Source organism: Piliocolobus tephrosceles, unplaced genomic scaffold, assembly GCF_002776525.5.
Source record: "Piliocolobus tephrosceles isolate RC106 unplaced genomic scaffold, ASM277652v3 unscaffolded_25920, whole genome shotgun sequence".
Taxonomy (NCBI): Eukaryota; Metazoa; Chordata; class Mammalia; order Primates; family Cercopithecidae; genus Piliocolobus; species Piliocolobus tephrosceles.
The window spans coordinates 1,965-19,173 of NW_022308666.1; the positions used below are offsets into that span (position 1 = coordinate 1,965).

Genomic DNA, 17,209 nt, shown 5'->3' on the forward strand with positions numbered 1-17,209 from the left:
GCCCCGCAAAGTGTTGGGATTACAGGTATGAGCCACCATGCCTGGCCTGCACGTTTACCCTCTAATCAGAAAGTGATTGGGTCATAACGAAGAAAGATAACTTATATTTAAGTGTTTAGCTTTGGCAAGGGAACATTACTAATTGTATGTTTATGTAATTGAAATTCAAGAAGATTGAAATATTCATCTTTAGTGTTTCCACATTATCCATATTCCCTTCTATTGCTCATGAACACACACATGCACACACACATAAACTGGCCTCTTTGGATCATGTGGAGGACCACTCCATAGATTTTATCCACTCCACTCTAGTGGGCTGAGGAGGATTGACTCAAACCACCCTGCTTTGACCAACCATCTGCCACGTGCAAGTTGCTACAGAGAATTCAAAGTTGAACAAAGTCAGGTTTGAGGAACTCTAAGACTGACTTAACTAGAGGTCTAGGCATTGGAATGGAATGCAAAGAGTTAAGGTTGGCAACAGAAATTGAGGTGGTCACAGTGAGGTTTGAATGGCAGGAAAGGCATGTTAGTGAAGGTTTATGAGCAAGGAAACAAAAAGCATGGCCACACTTTAGGGAAACAGTATCCCAGAACATCTTACCTTCTTGGGTCATAAAGTCATCTTCAGCAAAGATGTTAAAGTTGCCACACAGCCCGCAGGTCTTGTTGAAGTATCTGTCTGACAGCAGGACTTGAAAGTTGCCACTGCCATCAATCCTGGCCACAAAGCCATAGGCCTCACCAGACAGCTTGTAGTACCCAGCCTCAGTTTCTAGATACAGCCCTTTGGAGGCATAGGGCATGGAGACTCTGGAGGGCGAAGGTTAAGTTCAGGAAGTGGGCTTCTCGTGCATTTTCTGGATGTCTCTCCCACCTTCTAACCCCAACCCCGTGTTGTAGGGTTCAGACCGTGATGCAAAGTGGCTGAGGACCTAGAGCAGCAATCGGGAGACCTGGCTCCCACCCAGCCCTGCTACTCCCTTCCTTGGAACATTTGCTTCCATTCTCTGCACCCCAGCTTCCTCACCTAAAAATGAGGGGTTTGTACCAGGGGATCCCTAGGGTCCTCTCTAACTCAGACACTCTGGGCTTACCTTTTGTCCCCCTGTGTCACAGTACCATTGACAAACAAATGGATGTCAAAAAATTCCCCAAGATACACGGAGAGGCTCACTCTCTTGCCATTCTGGAAGTCCCCTGAAAGAGAAAGAAGCGAATAGTAGTGACTATTACTCCCCTCAAAAAATAAATACATTAAGAATCATTATCGGCCGGGCGCGGTGGCTCAAGCCTGTAATCCCAGCACTTTGGGAGGCCGAGACGGGCGGATCACGAGGTCAGGAGATCGAGACCATCCTGGCTAACACGGTGAAACCCCGTCTCTACTAAAAATACAAAAAAAAACTAGCCGGGCGAGGTGGCGGGCGCCTGTAGTCCCAGCTACTCCGGAGGCTGAGGCAGGAGAATGGCGTAAACCCGGGAGGCGGAGCTTGCAGTGAGCTGAGATCTGGCCACTGCACTCCAGCTCGGGCGACAGAGCAAGACTCCGTCTCAAAAAAAAAAAAAAAGAATCATTATCTACATAACCTTCTCTCAGCAGAAAACGCCCCAAGAAGTCTTTACAAGTGAGCAACAAAAATCTCCCTAAAAACCTCATTTTCTCACCCATTTTTCCAATCATCTAAAAATAAGAAGTAACTTCCGGATACATAACCCTCAGGTGGACTCTTAAAAATCACAAATGAAAAATCTAAAAGCATGATCTCTTGCTTCCGGGAGTTCACAACCTGTGCATAAACAGAAGATAAACACGGGACAACTGAGTCTATTGTGATTTTTGTTTTTTTTTTTTTTGAGACAGAGTCTGGCTCTGTGGCCCAGTTTGGAATCAGTGGCGTGATCTTGGCTCACTGCAAGCTCCGCCTCCCGGGTTCACGCCATTCTCCTGCCTCAGCCTCCCCAGCAGCTGGGACTACAGGCACCCGCCAAATTTTTTGTATTTTTTAGTAGAGACGGGGTTTCACCGTGTTAGCCAGGATGGTCTCGATCTCCTGACATCTCCTGACCTTGTGATCCACCCGCCTCGGCCTCCCAAAGTGCTGGGATTACAGACATGAGCCACCGCGCCCAGCCGACAATTGAGTATATTGTAAGGTGGCAAACAAAAAGGCAATACTGTGAGTTACCGGTAACAGGTGCTCTAGGAGAGTGTTATCCATCCATTCATTCATTATTGAGACAGGATTGTGCTCGGTCGCCCAGGTTGGGGTGCGGTGATGTGAACATGGCTCACTGCAGCTTCCACCTCCTAGGCCCAAGCAATCCTCCCACCTCGGCCTCCGGGGTAGCTGGGACCACAAGCATGTACCGCCACACCCATCTAATTTTTTTTCTTTTTGTAGAGACAAGATCTCACTGTGCTGCCCAGGCTGGTCTTGAGCTCCTGGGTACAAGTAATTACAGGCACGAGCCACCCCGCCTGGCCTAGCAGTGCTATTTAAAATGGTATCAGCCAGGCACAGTAGCTCACACCTATAATCCCAGCACTTTGGGAGTCTGAGGCAGGTGGATCACAAGGTCAGGAGATCAAGACCATCCTGGCTAACACAGTGAAACCCTGTCTCTACTAAAAAATAAAAATTAAAAAAAAAATTAGCCGGGCGTGGTGGCAGGTGCCTACAGTTCCAGCTCTTTGGGAGGCTGAGGCAGGAGAATGACGTGAACCCGGGAGGCAGAGCTTGCAGTGAGCAGAGATTGCACCACTGTACTTCAGCCTGGGCAACAGAGCGAGACTCCATCTCAAAAAAAGTAAAAATAAAAATAAAATGGCATCTTAGGACAGCCCAAATCAGAATCACTAGGCTGTTTGTTTCAAATGGAGATTCATGAGCTCTACCTAAATTTACTGCATTTGATTATCCAGGAGTTTACAGATTGTGTGGGTCAAATGCCTTACACAGCACATGGAAATAAGCACACACTAAATGACTGACAACGGAAATGTCTGAAGATCCAGACACATGATAAAATAGGCTCTGAGAACGGTATAGTTTTGAGGGCTGAACAGGGTGACAAGGGTGATGGTGGCAGGCATGAAAGAGGAAACACAAGCAAGAGACATTTTTCACAGCACGACCAAACCTTAGCAAGCCTCATGTAGTTTCTGGGAACTGCTACTTGTGCCGGGTCTTTGATATTCAAAGATAACTAATTGGTCGTAAAAATCAAAAGAACCAGAAGGGAAAATACAGAGCCTGGTCTCAAGCCTTGAAAACTGAGAAATTAATGGAAATAGGGAAGATAAGGGCAGCCAGAGAAGACAGAGCCCACAGGTGGGGCACGATGCCTTGGGGTCCTGAAGGAATGGGGCATAGGACTCAGGGGTAAAGTTGGTCTTAAAAATCAGCAACTCTCTCTCCTCCTAGAAGGGATAGGGAATGTGGCTTCTTCTCAGCAAGAAGAGGCTAAGATGTCTGTAGAACCAAGCTCAGAAGACCTGACAGGTCTGTTGACTTGAGGTGTTGCTGCCGTGGCCAGAGCCACAAAAACAGGGAGCTGATGCAAGGGTCTCCTCACTCCTAGCCAGGAAAGGAAGAGTCCCCAAGCAGGGCTCTGGGCTGAACTGAGGCTGCAGAAGGACAACCACACACACACCATGCCCATACATACCATGCACACTGAAACACACAAACACTCCAAACCAACCTGAATGAGCCACAAAATAGACTTGTTTCTGGTGGGAATTCGGTGAGGGCTCTCCCATGTAAACAGTCTATTCTAGGAATAGTCTTGAATGCCAGCAGCAGCCACCAGGAAAGACTCACAGTCCATAAACCACATTCTGCAGAGCTCCAGGTCAACACAACTGGGAGAAAATGGAGGTGCCCGCCAAATGAAAGGGGACTTGTCCTGTTTGAGCTGAGGGGTCTCCCTTGCTCTGCATTCCAACCTAGAACAGTTTTTACAGCAAGCAAACCTTTAGAAGCTGAACAGACTGACAGCAAGAAATTGGCCAAAGAAAAACTGGAGAAGTGACCACATAGAGAAACATTTTTTCTTTTTTGAGACAGAGTCTTGCTTTGTCACCCAGGCTGGAGTGCAATGGTGCGATCTCGGCTCACTGCAAGCTCCGCCTCCCAGGTTCACGCCATTCCCGCCTCAGCCTCCCGAGTAGCTGGGACTACAAGGGGCGTGGCCACCACGCCTGGCTAGTTTGTTTTACTAGAGACAGGGTTTCACCATAGCCAGGATGGTCTCAATCTCCTGACCTCATGATCTGCCTGCCTGGGCCTCCCAAAGTGCTGGGATTACAGGTGTGAGCCACCGCACCCAGCCAAGTAACCTATTTTTAATTGTATTTCATTTATCAGTAATGGTAGAATCTGAGTTAGTATATGGATCTTGAAGTGTATATGGATCTTGAAGTCTTTCGACTTTTCTGTATGTTTGAATATTTCCATATGAAAATGTTGAAAAACCAAACAAATGGGACAACCAGGTAACAACCTCCAGTTTGTACCCCCTCCCAGGAGCCCTCCAGGGCCCTCGGCATTCACACTGGGCCCAAGACAAGATCCCTCCCTCGGCCTTTTCTGGGGCTGGCGCTCTGAACACTACACACAGCCCAGAGTGAGCCCATGTGATAGGGCACAGACCCACTCCACACTCCACACCGGAGACCTCACAGCAGAAGCCCCCACCTGCCGGATGGCAGACAAATGAGCCCTCGAGGTCTGGGGCCCTGTGTCTGTTACCACTGAGCCTGTCTCCCCATCTGCGAATCCTCCTGCCATCCCATCTCACAGGGCAGGTGGACAGGGAGCTCTGCCTCAGCTTCACTGGGTAACTCAACATGTCACCTCTGAGTCAAAGGCAGCTCCCTCCTGGAAACGCGAAAGGAACCCCCGTGAGCCACTCCTTGGCATTTCTCCTCCTGGTGATGCAGAAAGGGTGGGTGGGACCAAGCCTGCCAGGGACTGTGGTTGGAGGATGGGTAGGGAACGCGTCAGAGGCAGCCAGGCACCCTGGGGTTGGCATGGCCCTGCAGCTGCATATCTACAGCTCTTAGAGGCTCCCGAAGATGCAAAATCACTTAAGCAAGGTACTCGTTCCACTGGAGGCAGAGCTGAGCAGGTGCCACAGGGGAGCCCGGAGGTCCCTATATGGCTGTAATTTTGAAAAGTAAGGCCTGCAAGGCTGAACAAACCAAGAATTCAGCAGAAGCAGAAAAACCAAACAGGAGAGAACCAGAAGTGTATGGGAGGGAAGGAGAGCCCCAGCCCTCCTAGAGTAAATAACAGAGGAACCCGCCCACACAGGCTGCGGAGCTCGGAGCAGGCCCAGACGGCAGACCCTGGGGTAACCTGCCCATCATCACGGAGCTAGTCAGGGATGAAGATGATGAAGAGCTGGGACTCAAGCCCGAGTGTTGTTTTAAGTACCTGAAGGGCTTGCTCTATGGGGCCCCAGGAGACCAGCATCGGGAAGTCCAAGGGGCAGCCCAGGGCTGAGCCTGAGGCAGCTCCAGGCAGTCAGGGGAGGTGGGGCTGGCTGTCCCAGGAGCTTCACCTACTGCAGGAACTAGGGCTCCTGCTCCTGAAGGGGATGGTTTAGGTTCTGGTAATCAGCCCCCACCCACCCAGAGACAAACCAAAAACAGCAGTCTGGAGGCCGGAGTGGGGCTGCATTGTGCCCTTCAGTGAGGACTGAACTGCATGGCATGAGAATTCCTGGCCCTGGATGGCTGAGGGGACTTGAAGAGCAGTCAGTCCACACCCAGAGCAGAGGAGTGGCAAGGGAATTAGGAGTTTTGTTTTGAGGTCTTACTCTGTCACTCAGAATGACATGTAGTGATATCACAGCTCACTTCACCCTCAAACTCCTGGGCTCAAGCAATCCTAGTGCCACAACTTCCCAAATAGCTGGAACCACAGGTGTACCACCATGCCCAGCTAATTTTTGTACAGATGGGGATCTCGCTACCTTGCCCAGGCTGGCCCCGAACTCCTGGGCTCAAGCAATCCTCCCGCTTCAGCCTCCCAAAGCACTGGGATTACAGGCATGAGCAACTGTGTCCAGTCTGGCAATGAGATTTTTCAGCGTGTGACCTAGGGAAGTCTGCAATTCAGAAAAACATACTATGGCAGCAGGAAGGATCTAAGTAAGTGGCTCTTAAACTCTTTTGCTCAAAAAGCATAGTAAAAACACAATTTATGGCTCTAAACACACATACATTTCATATATTTACCCTTGCCGTATGCCATGCACTGTTGATATTTTCTACCCTGTCTTTTTAAATGCTAGTTATTACAGAGAAACTAAGGCCTAGGTTTACAAGAGGATTTCTCCACTGCATCACTATTGAATTCAGGGCCAGACACTTCCCTGCACACGGCGGGAGAACCAGCAGCCTCCTGGCCTCTACCCACTAGATGCCAGCAGCACCCACCCCACAGTTGTGACAACCCAAAACGTCCTCGGGGGGAAAATCACCCCAACTAAGAACCCCTGGTTTCCACTGTGGAAATGGAGAACCTACACTCAGGTTTGATTTTGCAACACAAAGCTGCGTCACAAGGCATCGGAGTGTTCTAGGTTGTGCTAACCACTAATGCAGGGGGAACTCCAGATCAGTCTTGCATTTTATTTGCCTCATTCCCTCGATGCAGAACTCGGGGGTTCAGATGATGTGCAGCCATTAGGAAAATGAACCATTAGAAAAACGAGCCGTTAGAAATCGCCGGTGAGCCCAGGGGAGACCCCTGCACTCCACAGACCTCCAGGTTAGCACTTCCTCTAACTCTTAGGAAAAGCGGGGCTGGCTGTCACCCCAGAGGCAAGACAAGCCAGCGAAGCTCTCCCAGAGGCTCCCACCAGGCCTGTGGAACGCAGTGATGAAGGCGCTGAGTGAGGAGTAAGCTCCTAGCCCACGTGTTAGAGCAAAAGGAATCCTGGGACCTTCAGAAGCAGGCCAGGAGCTGGAACCACAGTCAGGCCTGGGCGCTTTCTTAGGCTTTAGGGTGAAACTCACTCATCTGTATTTCCAATAAACACTCTACCTTCTATGCCTGTGATTTTGGTGCAGGTGACCCTCCCTCCACACTGAGAACAGGGGTCTGGTCTGACCATGCCACGGAAACTAAGGCTCCCCAGGGGAAGCGACTCAGCAGGCTGTCGGTTGTTGATGGCTCTTTCTTGGCTGGTTTGGGAGCCAGATCCTGCAGCTGCAGCTTAGGAAGAGCAGTCTCTACAGAGGAGCAGGAACCAGGACTCCCATAGTCTCTCTCTGGCCTCCGCGCTGCCTGGCAAAGAGCCGTGTTGCCTTGGCCTCGAACCCTGCAGCCTGCCTCACCAGGAGACAGGATCAAGGACAGGGGCCTCGCCTTGGCACCAGGTGGCCCTTCATGTGCAGACAAACACTTTACCCAGGATATGAATAAGGTCCACAGGCACTCGGGAGGAATGTGGATGTGCGATTTACCGTCAAGGAGACAGGATGTCACTGGAGAACAATGGAACAGAAGGTGGGCATGTGCACAGAAAACGAAACTGCAGGGCCCCAGTCCTGGGCTCCCTCCCCTGACCCAGTGCCCCTGGCTGCCCTGACGCACCAGTGCCAGCCCACCCCCAATTCTTCCTCTTCTCCCACACACCCCAAACCTGCCACCACCACCAACAAGCAAAACAGCCACCCATTCTCTATGACATTAGCAGCACGCTTTTGGTGAAAATGAAACCAATTTACATTAAAGTATGTTTGAACTGTAACCTTGTTTAGGCAAACAATCTCCCAGAAAATGGACACTTCACAAGGACAAGCAGTTTATAAGAAAATAGTGACCTGGTGGGGAAACCCACCGAGGGGTTCTGAAGTAGACAGGTCTTCCATGGCCCTTCAAATTCCTCTGTGGCCACTGAAATCCAGAAAATGGTGGCCCAACAGGCCAGACCTCTAGCGCAAACCTGTGTGGATTATGAGGGACAGATGCAACTGAAGTGACCTTGACCTCACGGAAACGCCTGGGGGCCCAGCAGCCCCCATCTCTGCATGGCGATTCCAAGTGAACACCCCATGTTAAGCTGGCTGCTTTCAATAACTCAGCTGGGCTAAGCAGTCACATTTTCAGATAACCTGTCTCCCTTGATGCTCATGGTATCTCCATTTTAAAGATGAGGAACTGAGGCCAAGATGGGCGGATCACCTGAGGTCAGGAGTTCGAGACTAGCCTGACCAACATGGAGAAACCCTGTCTCTACTAAAAACACAAAATTAGCAGGGTGTGGTGGTGCACGCCTGTGATCCCAGCTACTCGGGAGGCTGAGGCAGGAGAATCACTTGAACCTGGGAGGGGGAGGTTGCAGTGAGCCGAGGTCACGCCACTGCACTCCAGCCTTCCAGCCTGGGCAAAAGCGAGAATCCATTTCAAAAAAAAAAAAGAAAGAAAGATGAGGAATTGGAGGCTAAAAGCGCGTAACTGCCCTCGGAGCACTCAGTGAAGAGGGAGAGCAGAGGACAACACATGTTTTCCGACACCAGCTGTGGCTCCATCTGTGCGCTTCCATTTCCCGCTGGGGGCAGAGCCACCCAGTTCTGTGGGACGAAAACCGACCAGTGAGCATAAGCTGATAAGCCCAGTGCTGGGCGGGTGGAATGGGCAAAAGGGCTTCCTGAAGGAGGTGACAGACAGCCCAGAGGCACCAGCACACCCTACATGTCCCCACCAGGGACCCTGACGTGGGGAGGGGTCTGGAGTTGGGCTGAAATAGGGGAAGGGAGCTTTTCCAACATGCTGACTTGGCTGTCTGAGCCCAGAACATGAACTCTGTGCCTGGGACTAAGGTATTAGTATGTATTGTTTACAAGCCCGCCTTGGGCAGGGAGGCCAGAGCAGAGCCGAACAGATTGTGGAGTCCAGACAGCAACCCACCCCCCGCCCCTGCCCCGACGCCGGGCACAGCAGTGTCTCCATCAAAATCTTCCTCTGGTGTTTTTTTTTTTTTTTTTTTTTGAGACAGTCTCAGTCTGTGCCCAGGCTGGAGTGCAGTGGCACAATCTAAACTCACCACAATCTCCATCTCCCAGGTTCAAGTGATTCTCCTGCCTCAGCCTCCTGAGCAGCTGGGATTACAGGTGCATGTCACCACGCCAGACTAATTTTTGTATTTTTAGTAGAGACGGGGTTTCACCACGTTGGCCAGGCTGGTCTCGATCTCCCAACCTCAGGTGATCCACCTGCCTCAGCCTCCCAAAGTGCTGGGATTACAAGCATGAACCATTGCACCTGGCCTCCTCTGGTCACTTCTAACCTTCCATTCCCACCGACAACCCCAGAGCCATCACAAGTAGGGGTCTGTATCAGCTCTGCTGTGATTTATAAAATGGGAAAATCTACTTTAAACAAAATCTGGGGTCACCCAAGGTAGGGAGGGCATGAGTCTTCAGCTTCCCAGGGGCAGGGGTGGGGGGTTCTCTCCAGCTGCTCTTCCAGTTCCTCCCCAGCTGCAGCCTCTGAATCAAGTTGGGACCCTCACGTTGGTGTTGAGGATGACTTTCTTGATTTGTCATGCCCTGGGGCATCTCTGGCCTTTTCTTTCACTGCCTGCCTGGTTACAACAGCCAAGGCCACTCCACCTACCACCTCTTTCCTTTTCAGAACCATCTTGGCAAAAAACCAGTTTCCTCTCACCACTTCCCTGCTGCACAAGACCTTTCACTAGTTCCTCACAGCCTGCAGAATCGACTCAAATTCCCCATCAGACTTCAAGACCTCCACTGCAGCCTCACCCGATGGCCCAGCCTCTCAGCCCATTCTCCTCCAGTCCCACACACTCAAAGTCTGGTTACCCACTCTAAGAGCAGCAGCAGCAGCTGGGAAATTGTTAGAAATGAAATTTTCAGGCCCTGTTCCAGATCTACTGAGTCAGAACTCCAGGGGCAGGGCCCAGTGATCTGTTTGTCACAGCCCTCCGGGTGGTCCTGATGCAGCCTGGAGTTTGGCAACTGCTGCTCCAGCCACACTGACCTCCCCAGGGCTCCACGTCAGAAGCACATGCCCCTTCAGCCTCCCCACTTCTCATGCTGTCCCCATAGCAGGCAGCACCCTTCCCTGTCCTCTCCGTGGCTGCTCACAGACACTCTGTAAACATCTTCAGGCCAGGCCTGGTGGCTTATGCCTGTAATCCCAGCACTTTGGGAGGCCGAGGCAGGTGGATCACCTGAGGTCAAAAGTTCAAGACCAGCCTAGCCAATATGGTAAAATCCTGTCTCTACTAAAAATACAAAAATTTGCCGAGCATGGTGGCGCCTGTAATCCCAGCTACTTAGGAGGCTGAGGCAGGAGAATTGCTTGAACCCAGAAGGTGGAGATTGCAGTGAGCCGAGATCATGCCACTGCACTCCAGCCTGGGCAACAGTACAAGACTCCGTCTCAAAAATAAATACATACAGGGCCGGGCGCGGTGGCTCAAGCCTGTAATCCCAAGCACTTTGGGAGGCCGAGACGGGTGGATCACGAGGTCAGAAGATCGAGACCATCCTGGCAAACACGATGAAACCCCGTCTCTACTAAAAAAATACAAAAAACTAGCCAGGCAAGGTGGCGGGCGCCTGTAGTCCCAGCTCCTCGGGAGGCTGAGGCAGGAGAATGGCATAAACCCAGGAGGCAGAGCTTGCAGTGAGCTAAGATCCGGCCACTGCACTCCAGCCCGGGCAACAGAATGAGACTCCGTCTCCAAAATAAATACATACATACATAATCTTCAGCACAACAGAGAACCCAGTGAGCTAAACACCAGGAAACACAGATGAGTGAGACATGCTCCTTATCCCTGAGGAGCTCACGGAGGAATGGGAAGGATGGCAGTGCCCAGATGTCGCATGTGATAGGTTTCCCAGCAGAGTCAGGGCAGCTGGCAAAGATGGCCTCAGGGAGAGACCAGGAATTGGAGCTCATAGCTACAGCCAGGTGCCAGAACCTAGCCCAGTGCTGGGCACACGGAGGACCCTGCATCAGTCCCCACTGACTGATGGAGCAATGATCCCAGGAGCCCTACAACCCAGATCTCAGGAAAGTGTCTGAGTGTTGCCAAAGACTCCCTCCCTGACCAAACTTGAGTGGGCGCTTCTGAGCCCTCTTTTAAATTAAGCCTTGGCCTTGGGCTCGTCCTTGGCCTGCTCAGTCCAGTTTTCTGTTTTTGTGGGGTTTTTTTTTTTTGAGATGGTGTCTTGCCCTGTTGCCCAAGCTGGAGTGCAAAGGCACGACCTCGGCTCACTGCAACCTCTGCCTCTCGGGTTCAAGCAATTCTCTGCCTCAACCTCCCGAGTGGCTGAGATTACAGACATGCACCACCATGCCCGGCTAATTTTTTGTATCTTTAGTAGAGACCGGGTTTAACTCAAACTCCTGACCTTGTGATCCACCCACCTCGGCCTTCCAAAGTGCTGGGATTACAGGTGCTCAGTCACCGCGCCTGGCCTCAGTCCAGTTTTAAGAATCCTGCTGAGTCGATTAGAAAAGATGCCCCCACCCTCAGTATGTGATCAGCAAGACTGCTCGACTTCAGCAAGACTCCTGTCAAGCTGGGTTAACCAGAATCCCTTACTTCCGAGGTTTCCTCTTTGTAATTTTCTACCACCGACCCCTACCCTCCTCGGCCCTAAATCTTCACTTTTCCTTGTATTCAAAGTTGAGCCCTCTCGTCCGGGCACAGTGGCTCATGCCTGTAATCCCAGCACTTTGGGAGGCCGAGACGGGCAGATCACGAGGTCAGGAGATCGAGACCATCCTGGCTAACACGGTGAAACCCTGTCTCTACTAAAAAATACAAAAAATTAGCCAGGCATGGTGGTGGGTGCCTGTAGTTCCAGCTACTCGGGAGGCTGAGGCAAGAGAATGGCATGAACCCGGGAGGTGGAGCTGGCAGTGAGCCGAGATCATGCTCCTGCAGTCCAGCCTGGGCAGCAGAGCAAGACTGTCTCCAAAAAAAAAACAAAAACTTGAGCCCTCTCTCTCCCCCTCTGCAAAAGCCCACATAGCAGCAGTCCCTCTTGAAAGTCTTCCTTAGTTGCTTTAAAAAGTGTCATGAATATCTTTAACAACATGAGCCTGTCCTTTGCCATCTCCGTTCCAAGGCTGGGGCCACGTTTGCTAGGTTTTTTGGTATCCCTTCCTCACACACTGCCCACATTGATTTGTGGAGGTCACCAAACCATAATCGTCCACCCCTGCCCCTCCCCACCTTGGCAAGCATCCTCTCTCCTTAGTCCAGAGGAACGTTCTGGACTAAGAGCCTGGGATCAAAATCCAGCTCTACCTTTTTTTTTTCCCCCGAGACGGAGTCTCACTATGTTGCGCAGGCTAGAGTGTATCTCAGCTCACTGCAACCAGGTTCAAGTGATTCTCCTGCCTCAGCCTCCCAAGTAGCTGGGATTACAGGCACACACCACCACACCTGGCTAATTCTTGTATTTTTAGTAGAGATGGGGTTTCACCATGTTGGTCAGGCTGGTCTCAAACTCTTGACCTCAGGTGATCCACCCTCCTTGGCCTCCTAAAGTGCTGGGGTTATAGGTGTGCAGCACTGCGCCAGCCTCAGCTCCACCTTTTATTGTCTGTCAGGCCTTGGAAGAAAGATGCAACCTCCATGGGCCTTGGTTCTCCATTGGTAAAACTGGGGTGACTACAGCTACATCCCAGGCCTGTTGTGGGGATACAGGGACATGGCAGGGACAGGACCAGCCCTTCTCCAGCAATACAGGAAGTCCTCAGCATAAGCCAATGTTCTGATCCACAGGCCACCAAGAAAACAACGAGTCTTCCCTTTGGCAAGGAGTTTTACATGTTCCAAAGCACCTTCTCCAATTCACTATTCGCCTTGATGCTGTGGGATTCCCAGGGCATCGCCGGGACCCAGAGCAATGGACACAGTGAACTACCAGACAAGATGAAGACTCTTCATCCATCCCACGCGGCTCCCGTGGTAAGAGACCCGGGGAAAGCCAAGAGGGGTTACATGTCACAGAAAGGCTGTTCCTCTCCTTGTTCTCAGCAGTGACCTTTTAGCTCAGACACTATTCCGAGAGCAGGAATCCTCCCCCACACCAGGGCTGAGCTCGGCCAGCACTCTGAATTCCTCCCTGCAGTGCCCAGAACTCACCAATAATCGAAAAGGAGCGTTTCTGGCAGTCCCCTGCCAGGAGGTAACTGCAGTATCCCGCAAAGCTGTACATGCTCCCATCAAAGGTGTTGATGAAGTCACTTCCGAAGAGGCTGCATCGGGCCATGGATGACCTGCCACGAGTCCCTTCTGCACAAAGGGTCCCTGGAGGGAGACAGGCCACAAGTTGGGCTGGTGATCCCAGGCCACAACGGGGACCATCAGCTCAAACCTCTCTGGCCTCATAGAAATTAGACTGCCTCTGATAGAAATTGGGCTGTGCGGAGGTATTTTCCATCCTAAATGAGACTAAAGCTGTTGCTTTCAGCTCCCATATACGACCCCAGACTCACAGCAATAACTAAGGAACGGTTTTTCAGGAAATCTAATTTTAATGACATTTACTTACAGATTTAAAATGTCATCATGTTCATTATTAAAAATTTGGAGCATACAGAAGAAAACACAAAGAAGCTGGTCAGGCACAGTGGCTTATGCCTATAATCCCAGCACTTTGTGAGGCCGAGGCAGGCGGATCACCTGAGGTCAGGAGTTCAAGACCAGCCTGATCAACATGGTGAAACCCTGTCTCTACTAAAAATACAAAAACTAGCCGGGTGCGGTGGTGGGCACCTGTAATCCCAGCTACTCGTGAGGCTGAGACAGGAGAATCACTTGAGCCCGGGAGGCGGAGGTTGCACTGAGCCAAGATCGCACCACTGCACTCCAACCTGGGCGACAGAGTAAGACTCTGTCTCAAAAAAGAGGAAGGAAAACAAAGAAGTTAAAACCATCTGTAACCCAACATTTGGCGATGATTACAATTAACATTTCGATGTTCATCTTTCCATTTTATTTTATAGCATACATACAGCTGTGGGTTTTTCAGAAATTGGTGACCGCCTTGTGCAAACTACCTATAACCTATTTCTCAATAGATTGTAAATCATTCGTCGCGCTATTGTATGTACTTCCAATATGCGGTTTTTAGTGGCTGCATCATATTTTGCATCTCAATGTCCATAGTATAACCCTCTATTGTTATGTTTCTAGCATGTTTCCATATGTTTTAATATTATAAATAGATTGCAATGAGCATCTTTGTACATAAATCTACTAGTGTATCTTGAGGTTAAATTTTAAACAGATCAGACTGTGTGCCTGACAAACTATGAAGTGTCAGTTCCTCCAGCGTCACATGCTAACTCCTGCACTGAAGTTGTGTGTGTGCCTGTGTGTGTGTGTGCGCCTGTGTTGGCAGGTGGGGAAATACAGCAGTAAATCCCTAAGTGTTCTGGGTTCCTGGCAAAAGACCCACCTGGTAGGAAGTTGCAGAGTGTGTGACAAATGTGTATTTTTTTTTCCCCAGACTCACCTGCAGGCAGCAACTGGATGATGCTGACCTGAGAGATCTAAGTGGAAAGTACCCAAGGTCAAAAGTCCCCTTCCACCATTTACAGGCTCAGAATCTTAGCAAGGGAAGGACAGCAGTATGATACAGTGCGGTGGAAAGGGTGTTGGCCTGGGACCCAGGAAGACTGGCCTCTGATTTTGGCTCTAGACTTTGGAGCAGTCATTTCTCCTCTCTGACCCTTGGTCTCTTCATTTGTACCATGGGAGGTTCAACTAGGTGACCTCCACAATCTCATCTAAAACTAATCATCTATCCAAGTCTTGGATTCCTTCTTCCTCATCCTGTGGCCCCATAATATAGGACAGTTCTGTGCCACCTTTATGCTTCTTAATTCCCCAATAGGAGATGGCATTTGCAGGCACCTGGTCTCTGCAATACAAGTCAAGGGTAGGAACTCTGTGGAACCTTCACAGGAAGCAACCAGCAGGAGCCTAAGTTGGGGCTAGGCACACAGGGGAGCTCCAGACATACCTGCTGGCTCCCAGAAAGGGGTCACTCCAGATGGCCCTGGGGCAGGAATGAGAAATAGAGGCCTTTTGGTACCTACCTGGCAAGACGAGGGCCACAGCAAGCAGTACCCCGGCAAATCTGGCAGGAATCATCTGCAGAGAAGGAAGAGATGTGAGCTGGTCATTGCCACCCACGTAGGTGGCTGCTGGTGTGGCGACTGTCAGGGCATGCGGTAGCAAAAACATTTTGAAGCAGGAGAAAAGATGGATCCTCATGACCCCCTTTTCCCCTTTGAACATGGTCTTCTGGCCCACCTCCCCCCGCCACCGAAACCCCTGGCCAGTGCCAGGCCCAAGGGTAACAGTCACTATGAGCTGGGATCCGTGGGCACCTTTCCAGAGACAGCAATCCCAGGCCCAAGACAAGAGGCAAACTCTGCCTTCCCTCCAGGCCAGCCAGGCCTCTCTCATGTCCCTGTCTCCTGAAGCAGCTGGGAGCTAATACAACACCTCATTCCTTCCTGCCTCTGCATCCAAACTGGCTAGTAGGAACCGTCTTACACTTCTGTGCCCACCACAGCAGCCCAGACATAGAGAATGCTCAGGAACTGCCAACTTGATGGTTTGCTTGTTGGCCCCAGACTCTGTACCCCAAGGGCCTTCACAAGAGCAAGGGCTGTCTCCCTTGTCTCCAACCCCAGCACCTGGCAGGATGCTTAGCACCCAGGAGATGCCCAGCAAATGTTTGCTGAGTTCACGTGAAAAAACGGACAGGAGTCCAGCGGCCCTGGATGCAGGCAGACTTCCCCACTGTGTGACCCCCAAGAGGGGGACCATTAACCCTGGCTGGCACAGCATACCCCAAGTCCCTTAGAGCCCCTGCTGTAGCCCTCTCCTCTGGGAGAGGTTGTTAAATGAAATGCAGAATCTGTTGCCCGAGATTCACTGGGGGGGACTCCTTTCCTACCTGAGGTCCCATCCAGCCAAAGGTGAAATAAAGCCAATACGTGATATATCTGTGAAAGGAACGCTGAGATGTCAGTTACGGCCAGGTCTTGGTCTCCAAGCAAGTGTCCCCTCCCAGTCCTAACACTCAGGTACTTTCAGCTGCTCCCAAAAGGTTATCACAGGTGAGGGCAAAGCTCATTCCAACTCACTTCAGTGAAGTATTATGAAACGGTAAAACCCACTGCATGAACAAAAGCAGGCCCAGGACCCTCAGAGGCAAGTGGAGGAGGGAGTATTACGATCACCCCTGGCTGAATTGAATTGCCCCTCCAAACAAAGCCCTTCTAGTCCAGGGACAGAGAACCCCAGCTCCCCAGGAGCAGGGATCAGTCAGTCCTGCATCTTCCTCCCACAACTGAGCCAGCTCTCCTTCCAAAGGCCATACCTTCCCCTGCAATGAGGGCTGCAGGTATCTCCAAGGTCCCTGGGAAACTCAGCCGCTGGACAGTGGTGCCGCCCACCCTAGGCCATGCTCCCAGCTGCTGCAAAGGCTCAATGAGGTCTGCTACAGCTCTGGTCTTGCTGTTAAGTAGCCCGGCAGCTGTGGAGTCCCCACTGCTGGGGAAGATAAAGCCCAAGCTGTGACATCCACCAACCACCCTCCCTTTCCCACCACAATAGCTGTGAGCTGCCACAGCAGGGGACTGGCCTCCTTTTAATTACCAAAAGGGAACAATGAAAGGAAATGGTATTAGAAGTACCTCCAAGCTGATAAAGCTTTGTAGAGTTTGGAGGGAGACCTCCTGGCAGCTGCCTTAATGAACTGCCTTGCCCCCCCCCAACCCCCCCCCCCCCCCACCTATACACCCCCACACTTGATCCCTGGTCTTCCTAGAGTGCCCCACCTGTGCGGGATAACCAGGAATGCTGGTTGCCTCAGGGCAGGCTGATACAGGCTGGGGGGAGTCACACTAGAACAACACAGCTTCCTGATCCAGCTTCCAGGGCTGGGCTCCAGGGAAGTTGGGAAAAACACCTCAACCTGAGCCAATTTTGCTGCTGTGTTTGGAGGAAGGGGAGCACTAACACTTCCTATGCACCCCAGGTAGGAAGGATCCGGTCCTGGCCCTGACAAAAACAGTCCACTTGGGTCCTGGCCAGGGTTGAATGGACCGGTTAAAGATGAAGGTCTTGGCCACAAGCCTAGGCCTTTGTAAAATGGTGAAGGTGGGTAGCG

General features: G+C 51.2%; 1 protein-coding gene across 1 annotated transcript; it reads right to left on the minus strand.

Moving 5' to 3' along the window:
• Positions 1–576: 576 nt before the first annotated feature.
• Positions 577–16,662, minus strand: LOC113221566 (von Willebrand factor-like; the record flags this gene model as incomplete). The annotated part of the gene is made up of 5 exons (XM_026450892.1): positions 16,418–16,662; positions 15,123–15,177; positions 13,162–13,326; positions 1,101–1,203; positions 577–816 (listed from the first exon to the last, which is right to left on the minus strand). Coding segments are annotated over exons 2-5 (563 nt in total), but the record flags the coding sequence as incomplete, so codon positions are not given.
• Between the last annotated feature and the right edge of the window lie 547 nt (positions 16,663–17,209).